Source organism: Chiloscyllium plagiosum, unplaced genomic scaffold (assembly GCF_037043375.1).
Source record: "Chiloscyllium plagiosum isolate Xiang-an unplaced genomic scaffold, Cpla_swu_hap1 HiC_scaffold_8, whole genome shotgun sequence".
Taxonomy (NCBI): Eukaryota; Metazoa; Chordata; class Chondrichthyes; order Orectolobiformes; family Hemiscylliidae; genus Chiloscyllium; species Chiloscyllium plagiosum.
The window spans coordinates 33,221,764-33,242,489 of record NW_028270146.1 but is presented as its reverse complement, the minus strand read 5'-3'; the positions used below and the strand labels follow the sequence as shown (position 1 = coordinate 33,242,489).

Here is a 20,726-nt window from a genome sequence, read left to right as displayed (position 1 = left end):
AAAATTTTCCAACTAAACTTCTGAGTCTCAACCTCTCTATCATCCTTTGACCATAATTAAAACTCACCTCTCTGACAAACATTTCGGTTATCCTTCCTAATACCTACATTGTAGCTCAGTGTCAGTTGGTGCCTAATTCCACATTAGGGGAACCACTTTTGGATGTTTTTCTATGAGAAAGGTATTTATACAAATGCAAGCTGTACTGAGGCAAGGTGTGTTTTCAGGTTGGTGGGTATTGGGACAAGCGCTGCAGTACTGTGACACAGCTAAAGGAAGGCTTGAATCGTATTCTGTGCCTTATTCCATATAATGTTATAAATCAAGCTGTGTGGGAATGCATTATGCCAGAATGGTTGGAATCTATCCGAACTGAGGTGCCGGACAACCAATTAAAAGAGTTTAAAGAGGTTTTAAGGTATGTTCAATGTTTGTTGTTCAATGCCTCACTTTTGTATTTTTCTTTAATAATATGTATCTTGGGCTTTTAAGTTTTAACATACCTGTGGCAATAAAATAAAAGGGATAAGATGACAAGTACTTTCACGGAAGTAACAACATACCAGAATATTTTTCCAGTTTAATTATGTTAATTTCTAAGAAAATTGAATTCCTCACTAAAAAAGCATTGAGAGTTGTTTCAGTAAGCAATCATTCATGATTGTGTGTGTTGAGACATGATGCTGCAGTGTAGTAGCCCTACTTCAGTGAGGGTATCCTGAAACTACACTTGTTGCAGAGATTAATTGATTCACTTGTTTGTCCATTAATAAACGAGGTGTACAATTGTTTCATTAATGTTTGATCTGGCATAGGAGAACAGTGTTTAGAGCCTCATGTCACTTGATCAATGTAATTTTCAAACAATGACCAATTTAATCAGTGCTCAATAAGAACTTCAATAAGAACTCTGAAATTAATGAGTTCAGAATACCCCAAAACCCTTACCACCAATGAATACTTATTAAATGTAAGGTAGGATGCTCAGATACTAATTTGACAGCCTTACGTGGTCAATTAGTGACCATTTAAGAGTCTTGACACGCGATTGTGGGCCCCAAAAAGAAATTGTTGGACTTGTTTCTGGGCTTTGAGTTGGGGTTTCGGTCATCATTCAAAGGCAATCAGTGCATAATCGATGGACCTGGCATCAGGAAGGCAGGGATGGGGATGAAGTTAGGGTTACTGAGAGCCACCCCACTGCTATTGTTTCTGATTTCATTGCTCCATGGCCAACAATTCTTTCTGCTTATCCCACCCTCACTTACCTGTAGGCAATTCAAAGTCTCTGGTGGGTTGATTACTGGTGGTGACTTGTTTGAAGCTCTTGAGGGTTGGGATTTCTTCCCTTGGGATCCTAAATCAATACCCTCATATACGTAAAAAGAAATTTGTGCTGTATTCTAATTCTCCACAAATGGTACTTGTTGAGTTTTTCTCTCTCCATAGCAAACAAGAGTATAATTTACTTTATACGAGGTTAGGGAATGCATTGTGGCTTCCAAATAGCATTCAGGAATAATAATGTATTCAGTCTCCTATTTGCCAAATAAATATGCTTGCTTAACAATGACAACATCTTCCGAGTGTGAGCTTGGAACATTGTTAACATATTAGGAGTTGTCAAAAGTAATAAAATGTAACATCTGGGGATAGCTTGATGGAGCAAGCACTTTATAGTTAAATTATTTAACTATAGGTGCTTATCTTTAATATTCATAAAGTTATAAAAAAGATATGCAATAATATTCTACTATTCTGTTGCTGAGTTTCATTTCATTTGTATTGTTATCAGGGTTTTGATTGGAAGCTAATGTTAACATTGATTTATTTCAGCAAAATGTTTGATATTGAACTTTGTCCATTACCCTTTTCCTTGGAGGAGATGTTTGGTTTTATTAGCTGTAGATTTACTGGCTACCCCGCTTCAGTACAGGAACAAGCTTTGCTTTGGCTTCATGTAAGTCAATATCCTTATTGATGAGTTTTAATTTGAAAACTTAGTATTAATTCTCATCTATGTTTTAGTTATATTTGACTAGTGTCTGCAGTGTCAATTGTCCAAATTCTATGTTCCTGCTATCAAACCTATTTCAGTTCCAGTAATGCCAAAGACAACATTGACTGTTGATTGTTGCCATGTATGTACTGCATGAAATTGTAAAGATGTAGCATAAATCCAGAACCAAATTTCTATTCTGAAGTTAAATAAGACTCCTTGTAGCTCTGGGTTCAAACTTCAGCTGCTTAGAATGTTTGCAAACCAAATGTATAAATAATATGTCCAACATTTATTGCATATTTTTTGTTTGAATCTAACATTAATTAAATAGAATCATAGGTATTTGGTTGTTATTAGTGGAGATTATAGTACTCCTGAAAGTGCTACCATGTAGATCAGGTAGCTTTGCTAATTAGTGCCTGGATATTATTGGATGAGTTTAACAGATATGCATAATCTTAGAGTTGCAAAAGGTTTGCCATCATTATTACTTAAGAACAAATCTATACAAAAAGATCAACTGTTGTGCAATCAGTGTAACATTAAATACTGTATATGTGTGTATATGTATTTCTTTTGAATTACTATTAATGATTAATCATCATTGTTTGAAGATCTAAATGCAAGTATCAAACATGAAATAATTTAACCAACTGCTTGAGAATTATAGTACATTCAAGAACTTTTAAATGTAAACATTTCAAGTAACAAGTGTTCAGATTATGTTTGCAAATGTTCCTGGTTTAAAGGTCCTGCTGTCTAACAAATGTAGTTTTGATCAATCCTTTGATTAGGTTTTATCAGAACTAGATATTATCGTCCCTCTCCAGCTATTGATCAGTATGTTTTCCGACGGAGTTAACTCAGTTAAGGAATTGGCAAACCAAAGAAAAGCAAGAGCCAATGACCAGCCAGGAAACCTAACTCGAAGGGTAGGTTTTACTTATGCCTGTTTCCATTAACTGTACAGAATAAATAATCATTGTGTTCTTTGCATTGAATTTTTCCAGTTGAGAGAGGACAAATAGTTGTGCTGGGATAAGCTGACTCAGGCAATTTCTTTACTCCATTAATGAATCCGATTAAGTTCTTTGTATTTATTTCAATTTAACTTCAGTTTTGCCACCAGCATTCCTGCTGGTTGAGCTAAATCTTGATCCTTAAAAATTGTTGTTTTGTTAATATAGATCCTCAATCGAAAGTGCCTGAAATCATCTAGTATTATTTTAGTGATAGAATTTTACAGCAGGGAAATAAGCTCTTCTGTCCATTGTATCACAAAGGCATACGGCATGCTTTCCTTCATCGGACGGGGTATTGAGTACAAGAGTTGGCAGGTCATGTTACAGTTGGTTTGGCCACAATTGGAATTTTGGCCAATTTTGGTCACCACATTACCAAATGAATGTGGATGCTTTGGAGAGGGTGCAGACAAGGTTCACCAGGATGTTGCCTGGATGGGGGATGTTACCTGGTATACATCCAGGTGTAGAGGTAACCTCCTCTACATCTATGAGGGGAGGTTGAGTAGATTAGGATTATTTTCATTGTGAAGAAGGAGGTTGAAGGGGACCTGATTGAGGCCTACAAAATCATGAGAGGTGTAGACAGGGTGGATAGCAAAAAACATTTACTCAGAGTGGAGGACTCAATTACTCGGGGTCACAAGTTTAAAGTGAGAGGGGAAAAGTTTAGGGGAGATATATGCGGAAACTTCTTCACATAGAAGGTGGTGGGTGCCTGGAATACGCTGCCAACGGAGGTGATGGGGCAGGAACAATAGCATCATTTAAGATGTACCTAGACAGATACATGAATGAGCATGGAGCAAAGGGATACAGATCCTTAGGAAATAGGCAGCAGATTTAGATAGAGGATATGGATCGACGCAGGCTTGGAGGGCTGAAGGGCCTGTTCCTTTATAATGTTCTTTGTTCTTTGTATGCATGCTGGTCATCAAGCACCTATCTATACTAATTACAATTTCCAGCATTTGGTCCCAAGACTTGTATGCTTTGGCATTTCAAGTGTTCATCTAAATAATGCTTTAAGTGTTCTCGCCTCAATTAGCCTTTCAGGCAGAGTTCCAGATATTTCCTGCTCTGGGTGAAAAGTGTTTTCCTCAAATCCTGTTCACACCTGTTGCCTGTTACCTTAAATCTATGCACCCTGATTATTTACCCTCAACTAAGGGGAATAGTTTTTTTCCCTATCCTATCTGTGTCCCCCATAATTTTGTACATCTCAGTCAGGTTCCCTGTCAGCTTTCTCTGCTCAATTAAAAACAGCCCCAGCCTATCTAGTCTCTCTTTGTAGCTGACTTGGGAGTTGGTTGGATAGCTGGTTTGCATTGCAGGGAGATACCAGCAGCATGTGTTCAATTCTCTCTCATCTCCTCAATTCTTGCACTGGCTGAGATTTCCATAAAGAACCCTCCTTCTCAAACTCTCCCCTGAAATATGGTATGGCTAGATTAAACTTTCACCATTTCTCTCTCTCATGTATTTGTATATATATATAAAGAGAGAGTAGGATTGTGGTGATTTTATATCTAATGATTTGTTTCAGGCCCAGCAACATCCTGCTAAATCTCTTCTGTACCCTCTCTCGTGAAATCACATGCTTTCTATAATGTGGTGACCAGAATTGCATGCAGCTCTCCAGGGATGGCCCAATTAATGTTTTATACAGCTCCATTATATCCTCCCTGCTGTTGTATTGAATGCCTTGATTAATCATGCTCAGTATCCCATGTGCCTTTTTAAACACCTTATCCACTGGTCCTGTTGAACAGTGGCTTCCAGTCACAAAAACAACCTTCAACCCACTGCCATTTATCCAAATTTGGATGTAATTTGCAAAATCATCCTGGATTCCATGGGTGTTTACATTCTTGACTAGTATCATGATAAGACCTTGTCAGAAACCTTGCTGAAGTCCATGTGGACCATATCAACCACACTATCCTCATCTTCGCACCTAGTTACTTCCTCAAAATTCAATCAAATTTGTTTGACCTGCTCTTCCCTGACAATGCCATACTGAGTATCCTTGAATATTCCTTGCCCCTCCAATTGGAGATTAATTCTGCCCATCAGAACTTTTAAAATAGTTTTTTCTACCACTGATGTTAGATCTAATAGCTTATAGTTTCCTGACTTATCTCTACCATTCTTTTTGAATTATGGTACCACATTAGCTGCCCTCCAGTCCTTTGAACATCTCTTGTGTAGCTGTCAGTATTTGAGCATCAATGACGGAATCCCTGCAATCTCTTCTCTTGCTTCCCATTGCAACTTGGGACACATTTTGCATCTGGGCCTGAGGATTTGTTTCACTTTTAAGCCCCCCACAAAATTGCTAATATCTCCCACCTCTCAATGCTAATTTGTTCAAGTGTATCGAGGACCCTCCTGATTTCTATAACCAAACCATACTCTATAGTGAACACAGATGCAAAGAACACATGTGAAACCTCATCTGTCTCTTCTAGCTCCAGGCAAAAATTGCTACTTTGATTCCTAATGGGCTGCACTCTTTCTCCATTATTCTCTTGCCTCTAGCATAATAATAAAATGCTTTTTACCAGTCTGTGTTTTTCATGCCCTGTCTTCACTCTTAAGTTTTTTTGAAGTTACCTCCTGCACTTCCAACACTCTAATATATATATTCTACTGCTTAGAGACCTCAGTATCTGTCAAAAGCTGGATTTTTTTTCCCCCTTATCTAGACCTGTACAGTCCCTGGACATCCAATTCAGTCATGGTCCCTACCACCAAAATGCTCCTCAATGAGACTTATACCACTTGTTGTCTGGTTTTGTTCCATAAAATTAAGTCCCGTTCTGCCTCCTCTTATCGTACTTTCTACAAGCTGCACCTCTAAGACTTTCACACTGTCTATCCCAGTTAATGTTGGGAAAGTTGAAATACCCTACTATTTTTTTATGCCTCTCTGCGGTTTGCTGACATATTTGTCTTTTTATCTCTCCTTGGTTGTTTGGCGTTCTACACTACAAGGCCAATGTGACTGGCCTTTTTTTTTGTTTTTAGCTTGGGAATTTGAAGAACCTTTTGAGGTACCATCCTTCTTTATTTCAGTAATTGACTCCTTGATCTGTATTGCAATGCCAGCTCTTCTTTACACCTCTCCCTATCTCACCTGAAGCTTTGATAGCCTAGAATATTAAGCCTGCCCCTTCCTCAGCCATGTCTACATGATAGCAATGATGTCCTATCCCATGTGTTAATCAAAACCTTAAATTTATCTGCCTTTCTTTCAGACTCCATGCATTAAAATAAATGGTATCCAGCCTTGCTATGCTTCCTTGTATTTTAACATGATTGTATTCACTCTGTCTTTCTAACTGACTTGGTCTTTCTTCTGTACTTGTTTGTGCATCATTCCCTACTCCAAAATCAATCCTCCTGCCAAATGAGTGTAAATCTCACTAATGGCACTTACAAACCACACCCGCCCCTACCCCCAAAACCTTCTGCAAGGATGTTTATGTTCAACCAAATGGACTTATATAGATCTCACCTTCCTGAGAAATGGCCCCAGTGATCCAGGAAGCTAAAGCTTTCCCTCCTACACACTTCATCAGCCACATGTTCATCTGCAGTATCTGCCAATTCCTGTATTCACTAGCACGTGGCACTCTAAGTCATTTGGAGATTTTACTTTTCAATCTGCAACCTGGCTGCTTAAATTCTTGTTAGAGAACCACATCTCTCTTTCTCTCTATATTGTTGATACCTTTGTGAATCATGACCTCAGACTGTTTGCCTTCCACCTTCACAATGTCCTGCTGCCATTCAGCGACATCTTTGACACTGGCCTGAGGAAGGCAACACAGTACCAAAGAGATACATTTGCGGTCACAGAAGTGCCTGTCTGTACCCCTCACTCTTGAGTCTATTATCCAAATTGCTCTTCCTCTCTTTTTCTTCACCTTTGTGCAGCTGGGCTCTAGCTGTTTTGATCTCTGATGTCGAATGATCTGTTCTGACCATAATGTAAGGGATGGTCAGCGAATGCTGCCATACCCAGTGACACAAACATCCCACGAATAAATGAAATAAAGGACTCAGCTTTAGCCTGTAACACCCCTACCATAATGTCACAACAAGCTCAAAATTGATTGAGTGCTCCTTTTGTTGCCTTTGTTTCTGTATTCCCTTCTTTGGCCAGGGGTCCTACACCACCCAGTGGACTCTTTCACCCTCAGTGTTCAATGGATCATTTTCCACCATTTTTGTACCTTCAGAGTGACCCACTACCACACTACAGTGTGGAAACAGGCCCTTCGGCCCAACCAGTCCACACCGACCCTCCAAAGAATATCCCACCCAGACCCCTTTCCCCTCTGACTAATGCACCTAACACTGTGGGCAATTTAGCATGGTCAATTCACCTGACCTGCGCATCTTTGGACTATGGGAGGAAACCAGAGCACCCGGAGGAAATCTGCGCACACATGGGGAGAATGTGCAAACTCCACACAGACAGCTGCCGAAGGCTAGAATCGAACCTGGGACTCTGGTACTGTGAGACAGCAGTGCTAACCACTGAGCCACCTTGCCACCCTGATGAAGAGCTTATGCTTGAAACATCAACTCTCCTGTTGCTCAGATGCTGCCTGACCGGCTGTGGTTTTCCAGCACAATGCTTTTTGACTCAGAACTTGACAGCTGGTTGTCCACCCCTTAGGAAGTGGTGTGACATATTCTAAAGAATGCAGGGGAGAGGAACTAAGATAAAAAGATCATATCCCTAACAGAAAGAAAAATAACTTAAAGTTCTGTCTTTAGTAATTGACCAGCCTTATTTGAGAAGTTAAAAATCACACAACACCACATTATAGTTCAACAGGTTTATTTGGAAGCACGAGCTTTTGGAGTGCTGCTCCTTCATCAGGTCCACAAGGAAGGCAAACAGTCCACCTGATGAAGGAGCAGTGCTCCGAAAACTATTGCTTCCAAATAAACCTGTTTGACTACAACCTGGTGTAATTTTTAACTTTGTACACCCCAGTCCAACAACGGTACCTCCAAATCACTCATTTGAGAAGAACTGGTGAGTTCAGGTTTCAGTGCAAGCTGAGATTCAAAGATTGTTTAACATGAGAAATCATATAGTGTGTTGTGATTAAAAATCTTATTGTATTGAAATTTTAATGTGTAAATTGAACGTGCCTTGGTTAAATTTGCTTAAGCTGCTGTTTCATATTTTGATTCTGCTCACATGTAATGTGAAGTCCTGCCGTTCGTAGTGGTTCTATTCCTCAAAATCCTCTAAACAGTAATTTTTACAAACAGCAAAGGTGACAAACTGTTCATGCGCAGTATAGGACACTTGTTCAGTTTCTACTCCAGGAAATAAGTTTTCTTTCCATTTTTCTCTTTAAAGCCATAGATAAGTGAAATGTAGCCTCAAACTGGGTGCACAATACAATATGCAAAAGTCAGCATATGAATGGTGGCTCTTGACCGTATATTTTATACTGTAACTTTATTTTATTTTCTTAGAGCTGTTGCCCTAATGAATACAATTTTTCTCCATAGGTTAGTGTTGTATCAGATCCTGGACGCAGATGCCAACATGTTACTCTAAGTCCGTTTCCTAGCCCCTTTCGTAGCCCATTCCGTAGTCCATTGCGCAGTCCATTCCGTGGTTGTTTTAAGAATTTCGGATCTGCAGGAGGAAGACCCATTGACTTTGATTCTGATGATGATGAGATGAACTTAGCTTGCTTTATTCTGATGTTTGATTTGATATTGAAACAGGTAATGATTTAATTGCTCCTTTTCCTGTTATATTATATGTGAAATTTCAGCTTATGTTATTCTGTGCACTATTTAAAGATGAATATGTTACAGCTTCTTGGGACAAGTATTTTAACTTCATCACTAAATAAACCACCCAGAAGTAGAGATCCAATTGACTAGGGAAAACGAGTTGAAGGAAATTAGTGTTGGTATGAAGATTGTACCGAGAAATGAACAGGTCTGTAAGTTGATAAATCCCCAAGAATGTGATGGGTTTCATCTCAGAGCATTGGTTGTAGAGAAAGTTGATGCTTTTATGATTTTCTTCAAATGTTCTATAGATTCTGGATTGATCTTTTTTGGATTGGGAAGTAGTGAAAGTAGTAATGTAACAAGAAAGCAAGAGAGAAAATGGGGCTGCAGGCCTTTCAGCCTAAAATCAGTATTAGAGAGAGTGTTAGAATCTATTATAAATGATATGTTAAAGGGAAGGTTCCCAACCATGATCCCTGCAAAACCCCACTGGACTCTGGCTTCCTATATTGATGCATGTACCTTTCAGTTCCGTATGCTTAATTACACCACTTGAGAACCCAAATCACAGTCCTACATTGGTTGTTTGTGTAATTCCTGGCAAACGTTGGATTGTTTAGCAAATGTTGTCAAAATATAAATTATCCTTTCACTGCTGGGGTCTCACACACTCCATCCTGCCTTGGGTCTCATATGCCATCTCTTACTTCACCCCCAAGATCTCACCCACTTATACAATCATCCTTTCATGCAGATACATCTTGCGCCACACCCAACCCCTTAATCTTGGGGTGTCTCTCACAGCAACTCCACTCCACCCCCTACTTCCCAGGGATACCCATTTGCTCACCATCTCCTTGAAACCTCCAATGTACTGAAAGGAAAAGACAGGGTAAATGCAGGTGGGATGCTTCCCATGGTTGAGGAATCTACAGGAGAACACAATTGCGAGGAGACACAATTTAAACATAAAGGGTCTGAGAGAAGGAGAAATTATTTTGCTTAAAGGATCATGAACCTTTGGAAATTTCTATCACAGTGGGCTGTGGAAGCTCAGCCTTTGAGCATGTTTAAAGTAGAAATTGATAGATTTCTGATTATCGGGGCATACAAGATTATGGTGATGGGTGAGTAAAAGTGTTTGATTAGCCTTGTTCATGTTAATGATGGAGCAGGTTTGACAGGCTGAATGACCTATGCATGTTCCTATTAATTCATGTTACTGTATCATTTCATATTGAAAATACCAATCAAATATATATTAGTGTGAAGTTATTCTAAGCCACTAGGGATATATATGCAGAAGCAATTAATTCTTCTTTAATCTTCTATCTCAATGCTTCAGATGGAATTGCAAGATGATGGTATGGTTATGGGTCTCGACCATGGATTAGCGAAGGACATAATTTCCATCATAAACAATGTGTTCCAAGCTCCCTGGGGAGGCTCACATACTTGCCAGAAAGATGAAAGTGCGGTTGAATGCAACCTATGTCAATCCAGCATTTTATGCTACCAACTCGCATGTGAGCTGCTGGAGCGATTGGCACCTAAAGAGGAAATCAAACTGGTGGTAAGGAGAGATGAATATATGATGAAATGTGGTTTGCATGTTAACTGTTGAAACTGGACTTAATGCTTACCTGCTGGCAAGTTTGAAAGTACATGAGGAAGGAGATTGGTGGTATGTAAAATCCACCAGCTGGTCTTCCTACCACCTAGCCACCCACTTATGACCTGTCTGACATATTACAGGCCACCCAACTTAAGGCCCAGCCCATGTGGAATCTTAATAAAGGTAGCGTCATGGGTTGGTGCCAGGCCCAAAGAAGAATTTCTTCTTTGTGGTTTACCTGGGGCCGTCTGATACTCCCTTTCCCAGGATCATTGCTCATCCCCGACATGTTGAATCCGGTCCTCTCAGCCTCCTCACTGAGATCCTCAATCCTGAATTGATGTGGGCTCCATGGATGAGCTTGCCCTGCTTGTAGTGCCAGCAATAGCCATCGTTTCTGATTGGTGCTGCTGGGAAACAGAACTGCTGGCCAGTGGATTGCTGACACGTCTTTGAAGTGGGGCACTTCCTCCTGAGACAGAGGCAAAACTCTTTTATTAAAACATTTAACACTGCTTCCACCATTAAATTGCTGCAAGAAACTGTCAAATCATGGGCAGGTTCCCCTCTGACCTTTATATAGGGCCAGGGGTGGGGCATGCAGGCTGCAGCACTCCTGAAAATTCAGCTTTTAAATATGTTTTTAAGAAGAACATTAATTACTTTTTAACGTGTTCCTAATGCTGATGCACAATGTTAATTTCTATAACTTTGTCCATAGCAAAATGGCTATTCTGACTGTAGACTGCTGCATCTTAGCACTGTAAAATCAAAGAGGAGCAAATGTAGGTGTATCTGTGTTAGCCATTTCAAATTGGGGCTTCACTCTCCTCTGTCAATCTCCCCACTACTCCAAGATCATCTAAGATAAACCCTGCTTCTTTTTCTTATTTGCAATCACCTCCTGAAACTTGTACTGCTGCTTTATATCCAATGATAGTTCATGTAAGTTCTAAGTCAGCACATATCTGTTCTCCTTCAGGAACCAACTGACAGCTTTGAAGATAGTATGCTGTTTTCTAGACCTGAATTCACTATAGGTTTTGAAGGAGAAGAAGATGATAATTCAAAAGAGGAAGAAAATCAACTGTTTAATAACGGATGTGAAGAAAAGCCTGGTATGGGATGTTAATAGTCATTTTTACTAAAAGTGCTGGACAGGTCAATCTGCTGTAATGCAACAATTGTGTTCCTCTACAACCTTGTGCAATAGAAAATCAGGCTGTGGAAGATCGCTAATAGAAAACCACTATACCCCTTCAGTAGAAAGTTTGTGTTATCCAAATTTGTCAATTGCATTATAACCAATTTGCACTGACGAAATGACCATTATAGCAGAACAACCTGTAGTTGAAACTGGCTGCTGACAAGTTTTCGTTGACAATAATGGTAGCAGTGACAGTGCAAAGGTGACTTATTGGAGACATTGGGCACATCATTAGATGTGATGTGATATGAACAAATTGCTTTTTTAAAAAACTCATTTAATTGCTAAATCTATGTGCAAAGATTTATTAATTTTCACATCTATCTGTACATTGATCAGTAATAATGACCTGTCATAATTATAGAACCTATTGTTATCTGCTAACGCGCAAAACAAATGAAAAGTAACCATCTGCATTAAAATGTTGGTACATTTTAGGTAATGGCTATTTAGTTAATAGAATCTGCAATTCTTATAGTGTAATTTTTTTTAGACATAATGACAATTGGGGTTAATTTCTTCCAATTATTTGATGTAATTTGGTGAACCATTGAAAACTTCCCTCGCCTACTTTAATACTGTCATTACATGGCTCATCCACTGAAGTTACAGTGAATGGTCAGGAGAACTGCGGCATTAGTTTTTCCCCAATAATATTGGTTACATTGGTCCTTCTTTTGATTGTCTGCTTGCAATGTTGTTTGATGAAAATCTAAAATATTTTCCCAGTAACTTAATACCAAGTGAAGATGGTGAATGACTTAGAAGGGAATTTGCAGCTGATGGCCTTCACAAAACAATGTTGGCTTTGTTCTTTTTAGTGGTAGACGTCAGAAGGATGGAGATGCTATTAAAGCTACTTGTCACAATTCATCCCATAGCTAGTGCATATTATAACTATAGTCATATAATGATGTAGTGGAAAGGGATGTGAATTAAGTGGACTAATCTGAATTGTGTGGTATTGTGGTGTCTAAAACCATTCAGATGAACGTTGCATGTTACATTACATTCATGGCTTCCATACAATCATTTATATAAAAGAGTCAAAGGAGCCGTGACCTTGACTATGAATTCCCTGTTGCTATCTTTGTAGCAATCATTCAGAGACCAAGAATGGAATCTTCCCAACCCTAAATGTTATGGGCAGTGGTGTGTCAGTTGGGAAAATATGGCAAAATTGGAAGAAATTAGATTTGAAATTTGAGAGAGAAAAAACTTCAAATTTTGCAATGGGGTTTTGAACAGTGCAGTGAGAATCCTGTTAGTGAGTGGCATGAGCCCATAGACGTGTATTTGCATGCCTACTTTTTAAATTCATTTGTGGGCTGTGTGCGTTGCTGGCTGAGCCGCTGTTTATTGTCCATCCTTAGTTGTCCTTGAGCAGGTGATGTAAGCTGCCTTCTTGATCTGCTGTAGTCGATGTGCTGTAGGTAGGTACACACTTTTGTTCAGGAAGTGATTCCAATTTTGACCCAGTGACAGTGAGGGAACGATGACTTATTTCCAGGATAGTGAGTGGCTTGGAGGGGAATCTCCAGAGGATGGTATTCCCATGTATCTAATCCTCTTGTCCTTTTAGATGGAAATAGTTATAGATTTGGAAGGTGCTGTCTCAAGATCATTGGCACATTTCTGCAGTATATGTTGTGGATTGTACACGTTTCTGCTCTAGCCCTGTTCATGGATGAATGGATTGCCAGTCGAGCAGGCTGCTTTGGCCTGCATGGTGTCAGTCTTCGTGAGTGTTGTTGGAGCTGCACTTATCCATGTAAGTTGGCAGTATTCTATCACACTCTTGACATGTCCTTCTAGATGGTGGACAGGCTTTGGGGAGTCAGAAGGTGAGTTAGTCGCTGCAGGATTCCTAGCCTCTGACTTGATCCGGTAGACAGTATTAATATGGCAAGTCCAGTTGAGTTTCTAGTCAGTGGTAACCCCAAGGATGTTGATAATGGGAGATGTGGTGATGGTAATGCCATTGAAGATCAAGAGGCATTAGTGTAAGTATCTGTAGCATCTATTCTCTCCTCATTGTTCTGGAGTTTCCTGATCTTGCATAGTCAGATAGAAAACAGATGGCGATAATTCCTGACATGAAAGTTAGAGCAGTTACCTGGCAGCTTCAGATCACTGCACGCTCCTTTGGGCCTCCATCTTCAACAGAAGTCGCCAACAGCTTAGGTGACCACTCAGATTTCAAAGAACTTGGTCAAAGAACTTACACAGGATCTTTGAATTATAAATATGTCAAAACTCTGCCACATTTTGATGAGAAAGATGTTGAAGCCTTCTTTATTTCATTTGAAAAATTGGCTCGGCAGATGGAGTGGTCCGAGGATTTATGGGTAATGCTAGTTCAGAGTAACCTGGTAGGCAGAGTTAGTGAGGTATTTGCCACACTGTCAGATGAGAGGTCAAGAGATTATGAAGAGGTTAAACAGACTATTTTAAGTGCTCATGAATTGGTGCCAGAAGTGGTTCAGAAACACAAAGAAAGAACCAGGTCAGACTTATATTGAGTTCAAAAGCATTAAACATAATCATTTTGATTGATGGGTGCGTGCTTTGAAAATAGATAAGACCTTTGAGGCTCTAAGAGAGGTTATTCTGCTGGAGGAGTTTAATAACTGACTTCCAGAGATGGTAAGAATTCACCTGGAGCAACAGAGAGTTCAGGAAGTGAGAAGGGCAGCAGAATTAGCAGATGAGTACATGTTGGTGCATAAGACAAGCTTCCGGCCAGAATTTCGTCCTGTGAGGGATAGATTTTGGGAGAAGTGGAGATCCTATACTACTAAACCAAGAGTAGAGAGCACTGGTAAGAATATACCACAGAATAAAAAAGAAGCCCAAGAGGGTGGAAAGGAGATGAAAGGCCTCAGGTGCTTCCACTGTGGTAAAGTGGAACACAAAGTCACAGTGCTGACTGTTAAAGAAAGGCACTGTGGGAAAAGATGTGGTAAAAGAAGCGAAGCCAGTTGCATTAGTGAAGGTAGTAGAGGAGACCCCAAGAAGAGTTGAGGAGCTGCAGGAGAGTACACAGCTTAGATTAGAGGAAGAAATTGTAAATAATTGTTAGTTCATTATTCTCTGTTTTACTTTAAGAAATAAAGTTGATAATTTTTACTTTAACTAGTTCTTGGCCTATCGAATTTTCACACATTACTGCACGGAATAATTTTTATCTGTGTTGCTGGTTTTAAATTACGCAGGAGAGTTTACCATGTTTTAACATAATTTTGGTGTTATCTGTAAATTGAAAAACACTCCCCCCACATTTTCATCTGTATCATTTATGTATATAGAAAACAGTGAGGGTCCCTTACTGATCAATGTGGTACTTTGCTGGATACTGGCCTCCAGTCAGCCAATGATTAAGCCAATTTCTGATCCATCTCATCAAGCTTCCCTGAATTCCACGTGCTTTAACTTTCTCAATCAGTCTCCCATGTGGGACCTATCAAAAGCTTTCCTAAAATCTATATAAACCACATCTACTCAACTCATCTCATCTAGTTGGAACAGATGTGTGCTGGGTGCAATGATCATTCATTGATTGGACATGTGTTGTTGCTCAAAATGCCAAGTAGTTCTTATGTGATCTCAGAACCAGTTGCAGCTTTTCTTTGTTTACTTTTTCTCTTTTTGTCGTTGTTGAATAAAAGTGAACATTTTCAACTGTGTGAAGACTTTCCAGTATGTGATTATCCCACATTGAACAATGAGAAGATGTTATGCTACAAAGGTATTAGCAAAAGAGTTGCATTTCCTTAGACAGGGTTCTAAGATGGGTGATGTTTGGGAGGTGTGGCCTCTATAGCTTGATTCTCATAAATGCAGTTACAATGATAAGAGAGATGATGATGTAAAATACCAATACATCTGTGAATATCAACTTGGATTTACAGTGAAGTGCCATCTGTGGACCCTTTGTGCCCTCAGAAGCTTTGTTTTTGTTCCACTGTGCACTGTGAAATGCACAGTGAAATGCAGCTGTGAAACTGTGAAATGCAGCTCTTGGCTGGTGACACTAGACTTGGGGCATGACTGAGCTTTAGATATAGCCCCAGGGGTTGAAATCCGGGGAGGTCCTAGCAGTGGTGAGTACTTAAGCCATTGTTGAGCGCAAGATAATGCGAGTGGGGTGCCATAGAAGTGCGGTGTACAGCTGTGGAGAATGGTGTGAGAAAACTCACGAGAGCTCACGGAGAGAAACTCTCCTCGAAACTCCCTGAAGTTGACACACACCCAATTCTTGGTAAGATTCAGCCCTATTTACTAGCCATTACTTCACAAGTATAATTCACTCTGCTCCAAACTAATATCAAACTAACTTACAATTGAACAAATAATTCTGTTGTACCTTCAGAAAAGGTATTGGTTAGAGTATGCAGTCACGAACATTTTTATATTTTAATAGAAATGAAAAATAACGCAGAGAGGACCTTTGATTATGAACAACTCCCTGCTACGTTGAAGTTGATACATACAATATTGCAGGTAATTATTATTTAACTTGTTCAGTTATATTTCAGCACTTGGGTCTGTTAAGTTCTTCCCTGTGCTTCACTTGTTTGTGTCAACAGGAAATCCCAAATTGTGAGGAGCCAGACATTCTTTTCAACATGCTCAACTGTTTAAAAATATTGTGTCTCCATGGGGAATGTTTGTATCTCGCCAGAAAGGATTATCCAAACTTTCTTGCTTACATTCAAGAGAAAATGTTGATTTCCAGGTAAGGGAAACAAAGTATGAAATCCTGATAACTTACCAGTAATTGTTAAAAATCACACAACACCAGGTTATAGTCCAACAGGTTTAATTGGAAGCACACTAGCTTTCGGAGCGATGCTCCTTCATCAGGTGATAGACTATCACCTGATGAAGGAGCGTCGCTCTGAAAGCTAGTGTGCTTCCAATTAAACCTGTTGGACTATAACCTGGTGTTGTGTGATTTTTAACTTTGTACACCCCAGTCCAACACCGGCATCTCCAAATCAGTAATTGTTAGGATATGTAGTCTGTGAACAAAGATCTCCCTATTTGTTTACATGTTTGGAAGTGGGTTCCAAATTTTCTGACTGCCTAAACTTTGATTAATGAAACTTTTTATGGAGATATAGCCAAAGATGTGCAGATTAGGTGGATTCTGGATTAGTGGTGCTGGAAGCGCACAGCAGTTCAGGCAGCATCCGAGGAGCAGTAAAATCGACGTTTCGGGCAAAAGCCCTTCATCAGGAATAAAGGCAGAGAGCCTGAAAGGTGGAGAGATAAGCTAGAGGAAGGTGGGGGTGGGGAGAAAGTAGCATCTGCAGTCATTGTTTTTATCTAGATTAGGTGGATTGGCCATGGTTGAATGCCTGTTGTTCAGGAATATGCAGGTTAGGTGGATTAGCCATAATAAAATACAGGTTTATAGGGATAGGGTAGGGGAGTGGGTCTGGATGGGATCCTGTTTGGAGGGCCAGTGTGAACTCGATGGGCCTGCTTCTACACTGTAGCGATTCTATGATTCGATGAATCTGTGATTGAGGCATGTATCACTTTTGTAGCAATCATTAATTTGGTGATTCGCTGTTTTATTTCAAATATCATTATATTCTCTGGCAATGTTATCTCCTGATAATCAACTTGTGACAGTTGTTAAATCAACTTGCAAGTCTTCTGTAAGAATCAATCCTTTAATACGGACATTGCTATGAATCAGTAATACCAAGTGCACCAAGCATGTTATCCATAACTGGCAAAGAACAATATTATAATAACATCGCAGTATAATATAACTCTGAAAAATTGAATCGCACAATATGTTGTAAATCTAAGCAAGTACTGACATTGTAACTGGAGACTCAAGAGATCTAGTATAATCTTTGTGCAAAGTGAGGCGAGATGATGAAGTGTAATTTGACCAAAATGTCCAGAAGTATTACAGTATACGTCTTCAGATAATAAAATAATAGAACTATCAACTTTTACTGTACAGAAGGAGCCCATTGTGTCTGTACCAGCTCCTGAAGGAGCTACCCATTTGTACCATATTCCAGCCCTATCTCCATTGCCTTCGATATTCATCACTTTCAAATATGTATCAGCTCTCTTTTGAGACCTCCTATGGACTATTCCTCCACCACTCTCCCATGCAGCACATTCCAAATCCTAACAACTCTGAGTAAGGAAGTTGCTCCTCTTCTCACTCTTAGCTCTCTTGCTGATAATCTTGAAATTGTGACCCTTAGTTACTGTCATATCAACTAATCGAAGCACAATATCCTTCTTTTCTTTCTCTTCTATCTAAAATCCCTCATCACTGGTATTATTCTAATACATCTCTTTGGTACTTTTTCCAGGGCTATAGTATCCTGTTTTAAATAAGATGCCAGGATTGAACACATTACTCCAAATATGGTGTGACCGATGATTTGAAGAGGTGTCGCATCACTTCCTTGCTTTTATACTCTATGCCTTTTCTTATAAACCCAAGGATGCTATAAGTCATCTTGACAACTGTTTCAACTTGTGTGGCACCTTCAGAGAATTGGAACTCTGAAGTCCCCCTGCTCTTGTACTCCGAGTTATACCATTGAGCCTGTATTGTCTCTCTGTGTTCCCTCTGTCAAAATACATTCTGTTACATTTCTCTGCATTTAAATTCATCTGTCAGGTGTCTATCCATTTGGCCAATTTGTCAGTGTCCCTCTGAAGTCACTCATCGTAACCTTACAATTCACAATTCTCTCCAGCTTAGTATCATCTGTATTTTATTTTCCTTTTGTGTATACAGTCAGTTCTTCTATAATGTGATGGTTCCTTTCGCTGTGTTATAGACAAATTGTGTTTTAGAAACAGTGCTCAAAGTACTGGCAATGTAATCGCATAACAGCCAACAGACATTTTAAAGGTTTGCACTGTAGAAACATTATCCCCAATTTGTCAGTCACATTACAGCGAATTTGTGTTGACGAAACGTGCATTATAGCAGAACAACCTGTACTTTAGTTTCATTAAATTCATAATGAAATAGCAAATATTAAGCATTTCAAAGCAGTGAGGTTGAGTTTTTGGGGCACAAGAGTCTAAAGAATAGATTATTGAGCTGTGAGATCAATATGTTGTGGTGCTGTGCCACCATTGGAAGTAGGTATAAATATGGCAAGACCTATAATAAGCTCATGCAATTCCCTGTCATTCACATTGAAAACACCAATCAGCTACCTCTGCCACTTCTCCACATTCTACAAGTCCATCTGATCAAGCTTTCTCTTAGAGACTTACCTGCTGCCTTATCCCTGAACTTACTATCTTCCCTACATCTCATATCCAACGCTATTTCTGAGCATCCATCAAAGTCACTGCTTGTCCCTTGACTTTAAATGCAATGAAGAGCTGACTACTAACTTCCCTTCTTGAGTCTAGTGTTCAGTTGATATTGTTAATTGTTTACATTCCTTAGATACTATATCTCCCTCTATTTTGCAAACCACCATCCATTATGATTTCTCTCTCCAAAGTCATAGAGTCAGAGAGATGTATAGCATGGAAACAGACCGTTCGGTCCAACCCAATCAGTCCCACCTTCCAGCACCCGGTCCAAACGCTTTCGATTCATTTGGTCATCCAAATGCCTTTTAAATGTTGCAGTTGCACCAGCCTCCACCACTTCCTTTGGCAGCTTATTCCATACATATACCACCCTCTGTGTGAAAACGTTGCCCCTTAGGTCTCTTTTATATCTTTCCCCTCTCACCCTAAACCTATGCCCTCTAGTTCTAGACTCCCCCACCCCAGGGAAAAGACTTTGTCTATTTATGCTATCCATGCCCCTCATAATTTTGTAAACCTCTGGAAGGTCACCCCTTAGCCTCCAACGCTCCAAGGAAAACAGCGCCAGCCTGTTCAGCCTCTTCTTATAGCTCAAATCCTCCAACCCTGGCAACATTCTTGTAAATCTTTTCTGAACCCTTTCAAATTTCACAACATCTTTCCGATAGAAAGGAACCAGAATTGCATGCAATATTCCAACAGTGGCCTAACCAATGTCCTGTACAGCCGCAACATGATGTCCCAACTCCTGTACTCAATACTCTGACCAATAAAGGAAAGCATACCAAACGCCTTCTTCACTATCCTATCTACCTGTGACTCCACTTTCAAGGAGCTATGAACCTGCACTCCAAGGTCCCTTTGTTCAGCAACACTCCCTAGGACCTTACCATTAAGTGTATAAGTCATGCTTAGATTGGCTTTCCCAAAATGCAGCACCTCACATTTATCTGAATTAAACTCCATCTACCACTTCTCAGCCCATTGGCCCATCTGATCAAGATCCCATTGTAATCTGAGGTAACCTTCTTCGCTGTCCACTACACCTCCCAGTTTAGTGTCATCTGTAAACTTACTAACTGTACCTTTTATGCTCGCATCCAAATCACTTATATAAATGACAATAAGTAAAGGACCCAGCACCGATCCTTGTGGCACTCCTCCGGTCACAGGCCTCCAGTCTGAAAAACAACCCTCCACCACCACCCTCTGTCTTCTACCTTTGAGCCAGTTTTGTATCAACATGGCTAGTTCTCCCTTTATTCCGTGAGATCTAACCTTGCTAACCAGTCTTCCATGGAGAACCTTGTCGAGTGCCTTACTGAAGTCCATATAGATCACATCTACTGCTCTGCCCTCATCAATCTTCTTTGTTACTTCTTCAAAAAATTCAATCAAGTTGGTGAGATATGATTTCCTATGCACAAAGCCATGTTGACTATCCCTAATCAGTCCTTGCCTTTCCAAATACATGTACATTCTGTCCCTCAGGATTCCCTCCAATAACTTGACCACCACTGATGTCAGGCTCACTGGTCTATAGTTTCCCTGGCTTGTCCTTACCACCCTTCATAAACAGTGGCACCACATTAGCCAACCTCCAGTCTTCCAGCACCTCACCTGTGACTATTGATGATACAAAAATCTCAGCAAGAGGCCCAGCAATCACTTCTCTAGCTTCCCACAGAGTTCTAGGGTACACCTGATCAGGTCCTGGGGATTTATCCACCTTTATGCATTTCAATACATCCAGCAGTTCCTCCTCTGTAATATGGT

At 39.9% G+C, this 20,726-nt stretch overlaps 1 protein-coding gene across 5 annotated transcripts in view; it reads left to right on the top strand.

Annotated features, from left to right (window-relative positions):
- Positions 1-20,726, top strand: part of unc79 (unc-79 homolog, NALCN channel complex subunit) — a 219,713-nt gene that overhangs the window by 58,205 nt on the left and 140,782 nt on the right. For all 5 annotated transcript variants that reach the window (XM_087989676.1, XM_087989677.1, XM_087989674.1 and 2 more), the window contains exons 15-22: positions 228-418; positions 1,837-1,960; positions 2,797-2,934; positions 8,569-8,790; positions 10,151-10,378; positions 11,403-11,538; positions 16,051-16,130; positions 16,217-16,365. In XM_087989676.1, coding sequence (XP_087845802.1) covers positions 228-418; positions 1,837-1,960; positions 2,797-2,934; positions 8,569-8,790; positions 10,151-10,378; positions 11,403-11,538; positions 16,051-16,130; positions 16,217-16,365 — 1,268 coding nt within the window. The remainder of the gene's footprint in view (positions 1-227; positions 419-1,836; positions 1,961-2,796; positions 2,935-8,568; positions 8,791-10,150; positions 10,379-11,402; positions 11,539-16,050; positions 16,131-16,216; positions 16,366-20,726) is intronic.